This window comes from Crocuta crocuta, unplaced genomic scaffold (genome assembly GCF_008692635.1).
Source record: "Crocuta crocuta isolate KB4526 unplaced genomic scaffold, BGI_CrCroc_1.0 scaffold102, whole genome shotgun sequence".
Lineage (NCBI taxonomy): Eukaryota > Metazoa > Chordata > Mammalia > Carnivora > Hyaenidae > Crocuta > Crocuta crocuta.
In genome coordinates, this window is record NW_027530019.1 from 4,940,684 (window position 1) to 4,947,542 (window position 6,859).

At 35.1% G+C, this 6,859-nt stretch overlaps 1 protein-coding gene across 11 annotated transcripts in view; it reads left to right on the plus strand.

The window, feature by feature from the left end:
- Nucleotides 1-3,289, plus strand: part of FAM227B (family with sequence similarity 227 member B) — a 160,872-nt gene extending 157,583 nt beyond the window's left edge. For 9 of the 11 annotated variants that reach the window (XM_077764439.1, XM_077764436.1, XM_077764432.1 and 6 more), the window contains one exon: nucleotides 2,198-3,060. In XM_077764439.1, coding sequence (XP_077620565.1) covers nucleotides 2,198-2,389 — 192 coding nt within the window. In that variant the 3' untranslated portion in view covers nucleotides 2,390-3,060. Of the gene's footprint in view, nucleotides 1-2,197 lie in introns of all 11 variants that reach the window. The other 2 variants (XM_077764442.1, XM_077764443.1) reach the window with 2 other exon arrangements.
- Nucleotides 3,290-6,859: the final 3,570 nt, after the last annotated feature.

Here is a 6,859-nt window from a genome sequence, read left to right on the forward strand (position 1 = left end):
CTACAGAGAATGTTGTTGACCACCAAGTCTTACTGCATTCTTGAGCTGTTTAAACAGACATATGGGATCTACTCTATGCTGATTAAACAATGATTGTTTATTATGTTCATTTGGGAGCCTTGCATTGTAAAAGGGTGTAGACAAACAGAGGAGTTCTAAATAAAAAATAATCAGGATAATTAAGGTTTCTGAAACGGTATCTTTTGAGCAATGGCCCAAATATTTACAGGCATTTCTTTCTTACAAAAGAAAAGACTCTGGTGGTCATAATAACTGTTTTTGAATATGTAAAGAGCTACTGTAGGAAAGCAGGATTAGGCTTTTTCTGTGTGGCTCAAAATAATTTTTTTTACCAATACAAACCACAAAGTTCTTACGTTTACTGGTAAGTGAAAGCTATAGGGAGACAGTTTTGAGTTCAACCTAAAGACTTTCCTAAGCACTAGGGTTGTCCAGATGCTGAATGGGTGCCTGTCGGTTCCCAATGCCCATATGAGCATTGGCCAAAGGCACATTCAAACTTCAAAAATCAAAGTTTACCTTTCTAGTCATTGACAGCAATTATCCTTTAATAAATTAGCAAAACAATGAAATACCAAAATCCTCCTTTGGATTTTCTCGCTCATCTCTTATGACTCTTTCTAAGTTTATGGCATTGCTTGGTTCTAAAATTTAGTACTAAGTTGACTCTTGACTGTAAACACCTTGGTTTATAGGATCTTAAAGTTTTCTGATACTTTTCTACCATTATCTTTTGTGGGGCAAAGGGAAGCAGTGAGGTTTCTTTCTGCTAATTGTTTTTGGCTTTGTGGTCTCTAGGAGTCCTTTGCACAACTGCAAACCTTCCTCTTTAAAGTACCTGAGAAAATGGCTAAGCCTCCACAAAACGCTGGATATACACTTAATGCCCAGTTCTGCTTATATTGGGTTGAAGTACCCTTAAAAACTAGGGGTCCTTCTAAGGAATAAGTAGATATTAACTGTGGTTTTCCTATGTAAAAAGGGAAAACTGTGGAAAAAAATAACAAATGTCTGTGTCTCAAATTTCAGTAAGATCAAGTTCCTATCTTACAATATCCAAAGAAACCAAGAAGAAGGTCATGAAGCATCTTTCTTTCTAGACAGGCAATATTTCCTTTTAGTCTAGACAAAGCCTGGCCTGATTTTTGCATGCAATTTAAAGATCAGGCTAGATACAATCTTATGTGAATTTTCCCAGGAGATTGAGACAAAGTAAATGATTTACATCATAGAAAACATGTCTGATTTTGACACTGAGTTTTCACCATCAAAGAATTGCTTTTGATTATGATAGTCCCACTGTTCAAAATAATTCTGGATCTTTTCTGAAGGAAAGCAATGAAAAAGTGACCATAAGAACTGTATGTATCAGCAAAAGCAAATGAAAATAAAACCTTATTTCCTCACAGGAAGTGGAGTCAATAATAAATTTCTCATATAGGCATTACAAAGATGGAGGAAAGACTTAATGTATGAATGGTTGCTATACTGACCTTATATCCCACAAGAAGTCAGTAATAAAATCTTGGAGCAGTTATATTTATGGTCACCTTCCTTGACAGAGAAACAGGGAATTCATGGAAAGTTGTTTTGTTTTTTGTTTCCATTAGCACTTTGATTATGTTATCTACATGTCTTCTGGCTTCCTTTGTTCTGGTAAAAATTCAGCTTTCAACCTGTTGGGCTTCCCTGATATGTTGTTTTTCTCTTGCTGGTTTTGAAATTTCTTTTTGTCTTGGTCTTTCAACAATTTGAGTATGAGGTGTCTAGGTGAGTATTTTTCCTCCTTGGAGTTAAGCTTCTTGGATATGTTTTTCACTAAAGTTTGGAAGTCTCAGTCATTTTTGTCTTCATATTTTTCCTGTCCCTTTTTCTGGAACTCTATTCATTTTGTTCTTTCTTTTTTTCATTCTATTCTTCAGACAGAATAATGTCTATTGACCTATCAAGTTAATAAATATAAAGGCTATTAAGAGCCTTACTGCACAAACTCATAGACTCATACTTTAATAAATTTCTTTCATTAAGAAGGTGCTTTGTGAAATTTCTTTGTATTTCTTTTAGTATACCAGATAATAACCTATATTTATAGTTACAATGCAGTTAGATTTATTTACAGTTCTTTAAAAAACACATAAAAGTAAAAATTGACTTGATTTTTTTTTCCCCTTTACAGTCCCATTATATTAGCACTGGTCCAGAATTTAACCGTGTGCTCTTCAATTTTGGAAGTCAGAGTCCACTGGTTTTATATTATCTTAAGATGCATGAGTTAGCTGGTATTTCCAAGGCTCCTAGACAAACCAAGATTAAACTCACCAAAATACGGCAAGAACCATATCCTTTTTTAAGCTTTGCTTTAATGTGATCTGTTTCTAAAAGGTTCTAAACTTGTTGCTTAATATCTCAATCAACAAAAGACTTTAATACATTTTTTTAGCCAATGTTTTTCACTTAGCATTTAATTGTATTCAAAATGCCTGTACCATGTTTGGCTAAAGTATTTTCTCTTTTAGATCTAAGGCTATGATTTTGCATGTCAGGAAGATTTTAAGAAAGATAAAACCCAGGAACTTTAAAAACTGATATATGTAGCTTTTTAGCAAAAGACTATCTTTGCAACTTTACCATTTAGTGTTCAGTTTCAAGCATTTGTACTCTCCAGAGGAAAGTTTCAAACATGTTTTAACTGTGTAATTCTTTGTCCCAATGAAAATTTATCAGAAGGGTCAGTATTTAAAATATAAATGAACTTGGAGCTCTTTCACTGCAGCCAGGTGGGGAGCCCAGAGTTCTGCCCACTTATACTCCTCTGTGCACTCTGCAAACCCATGCTGGCCCAGGCCTCACTGGTCACTCAGATGAACCTCAAAGGGATCTACTACAGTAGACTCTGAATTGAAGTGTACACACATACATAGCTCTGGGTAGGAAAAAAACCATGTATGTATATAGATAGATATACATATAGTCTATATATAGAGAGAGAGACTCTTATTTATATCTATTTCTATCTTTAAAAGTAAAAATGCCTCAACTTTACTAGTATTTAGTAAATAGGTATTTTACTCAGCTGACATTTCAGTCTGAACTCTACTGTTCTAAAGGATAATGATGGCATCTTTGCTCTTGTGTTTTCTGAGTATCACAAAGTGTTGCTGTTTTCTTTGGGTGGTAAGCAGATTTCTAGATTATATCATCTAGTTTAACTAAATTAATACTCACTAGTGAACCAATAGCTTTAAGAGGCTCTTGGAAAGAAACTTTGCATTGATGACAATATTTATAATGCAAGAATAAATTTTTTTAAAGAATAAAGAAAATGTCATAATGATTTTTCTCCTCCTCCTCAAAGGAGATCCTTTTCGGCCATACTAAGAAAAGAAATTAATGATGAGCCAATCAATTCTGCCAAGATGTAGGCTAAAAAAACAGAAATAAAAATTTTCAAGATGACTACTTGAAATGTGGATATACGTAATTATTATAAATAATGAATCTAGCCCTAAGTATATGTTATACTTTTCAATATTAGCAAATGATTGTATGATGCCAGTTTAATTTACAAGGCATTTATAAACAACTATGTAGACATCAAATCTCTACAATTTGAGGATAAAAAGGTTTGGCATACCATTAATAAATGTAAAGTTAAATTTTATTTTCACAATATTTTATCTGTTTTTGATTTGTAGACTACATATATTTTTTTATTTTTTTAACGTTTATTTTTGAGAGACGGAGCATGAGCAGGGAAGGGGCAGAGAGAGAGGAAGACAAAGAATCCAAAGCAGGCTCCAGGATCTGAGCTGTCTGTACAGAGCCTGATGCGGGGCTTGAACCCACGGATTATGAGATCATGACCTGACCCAAAGTTGGATGCCTAACCAACTGAGCCACCCAGGCTCCCCTGTATTTTTTATAATACATGTAATATATTAGTACAGATTAATATTACATACCTCATCAATTGAAAATTATACCTATATGGGAGTGTGCTCACATAGCTGTTATTCCTGGGACCTATGATCAAAATGTGTGCTAGCAGAGTCAGAGTCTCAGGACTCTATATAGGACACTTCTTCTCCCACATTTCAGAGAGGACAACCCCCAGAGATGAAGTGACCACATGTACATGGAATTAACTTGGATAGCTCTGGAACAAAAGGAGAGAGATAGACTACAGGGCTAAGTCAGCCTGTTCAGGAACATGTAAATTAAGTAATGATCCAAGGATTGTCATCAACCTTGGATTAGTCTGAAACAACATTTTTAAATGTTTAGAAGTGAAATTTGAAAGGTATATAAAACCTTTCATAATAAATTGCTTTTATCTTCAATCTTAATTGTAATTATAAAAATGTTAGTCTTTGTTTTTACATTTCTGATGGGTATGAATTTGTCCAATGGCTATGCCAGGATTTGCACAACCAAATTACTGAGAATATAGGGAGAGCATGCGTAAGTGTGGGGATGAAGAAAGGAGAAAATGGAGATCAAAAACTTGAAATCTTTTATGGAGTGAGCTGCTCGTTCCATAAAATCATGAAAGAAATCACCCTTTGGAAAGAAATGTGGCTTTCTATAATGCTTTCTGAGCTTGTAAAATGTAATAACTTCAATAAGAAAAAAAGTCTTTGGACCTAATGGTGAACAAAGTGATGATGATGCCTCATTTTCATCAGCACTTGGCAATGTTTCAAAGCATGTGCTGAATCCCCCTATGTATTAACACAAAAATGATAAGAGTCCTGTGACAGTGAGCATTTCACAGCCACTTTACAGATAAGGAAAACAAAGCACGAAGAGGGCAAATGGTTTGCCCAGATAGTTCATGCAGCAGAGCTAGCACCAGAATCTTCTACCATTTCCTGAGCCATGCCTGTTTTCCTGACATGGTGATCTAGCTAGAATTCTGAGTGTGATAACGGTTGGCAGCTGAGCCCAGTAATGTTTTCCCCAAGATAACGATAGCTCCTAATGAAATTTATGTCCAGATTTCCCATAATTATATGTGATGACTGTATGATTATTGAATATTTCTATCTCACTCAAATTTTACTTTGAAGCTATTCAAGGTATAGGACATTTTTAATAGTTTTCTCTGAGCTTGCTTATTGGAGTCCTGTGGCTTTCCTGAAGTGGAGAGACCATACTTTGCAGTAAGTACATCAATTCAGAGTGAGGGAGTAGGAGAAAGTAGAGAAGACAGAGAAGGAGATAAATAATAACAAAAAAGATAAATATAATTAATTATATTTGAGGTAGGCAGACTCTAACATGGTCCCCAATGATCCCCACCTTCCAGTGTTCATACCTCAATTACCTTCCATTGATTGTGGGCTGAACCTATGATTTGCTTCTGATAGGATATGGCTAATATAATGGTGTATCACTTCTGAGATTCGGTTGCTAAAAGACTGACATCAGTCCTGCCAGAATTTCTTGCTCACTCTCCCAGAGCCCTAGTGGGTAAACCAGCTATTATGTTTTGAGCTGTTCTGTGGAGAAGGCCACATGGTAGCAAGGTGAGGCCTCCAGCCAACAGCCCATAAGAAATTGAGACCTTTGGTCTAACAATCCACTAGGAAATAAGTCTTGCCAAGAACCACATGAGTGACTGACCTGTGAAGTAAATCCTCCTTCAGTTGGACCTTGAGATTACTTGGTCCCTGCCCACACTTTGATTGTAGCTACTGAAGAACCCTGAGCCAGAGGTATCCACTGACCTATGCCCAGATTCCTGACCCACAGAAGCCATGCAATAACAAACATTCGTTGTTTTAAGCTGCCCAGTTTAGGGATAATTTATTAAACATCAGTAGGTAACTCAACAGTGTTTGAGCAAAAGTCTAGATTCAGATGGACCTCTTCAATAAATCCAAATATTTATCATGTTATAGTGTAAAGTTCACTTGTTTTTCTCACCCAATAGAGAACATTCTTTTCCTTTATGTCCCAGAATGGGAAAAAAGTATCTAGCATATGATATATGTTAAATAAATATCTGATGGTGAGTATTGAATGGTTTTGTATAAAGATAAGACCAGATTTCATTTTATGTTTTTAATGATATTATTAAAATTAAGAAAACTAGAGGACAAGGATAGGGATAGAAATTTGGGAGTTATTGGTACAAAGTGCATCTTTGAAGTCATCATTATCAAAATACTTTTCAAATTTTATTGAACAGTTTCTGTGTGCCAAGCATTCTTTTGAGTGCTTTATATTTATTAACTCCTTTCATTTTCATGTCAGCTTCTGAGATAGATACTATTATTGTCTCTATTTTAAGATAAGTAAACTGAGGCACAGGAAAGGTGACTTGCTAAATGATTGCACTTGGCCTCTCTCCTTGGTCGTCTGGTTTCATAGCCAATACACTCTCACACTCTGATAGCTAGTTGCTTTCCCAGGGGGAATGTGTAGCTCCACAAAAAGATAAAAGTTTATTCTCATCTTTTAAGGATAATCACAACTATGGTTTGGGGCAAGGGTGATAAGAGGCAGGGAAGTCAACCGAGGACCCAAAAAAAGGGATGTCATGATAATGTTCCTCATATTTCAGAATAGTTATTTCAAATTTCTGCAGTTGGTTCTGCATTAAATCATTTTGGAAGCTTTTCTCCAGACATTTAAGATTGCATGATCATGTGTGTTCTGTTTCAAAATCCTTTTATTTACTTAATGAGAGATTTTAATGATATACTTTCTCTAACTCCAAAACAGAGCAATATCATATTTGATCACTATGCAATTTTTAAATCATTGTCTTGTGGAACAGATACATTTAAAAATAAATTTAAACATTAGAGGTAATATTTCTTTGGATTTGGAG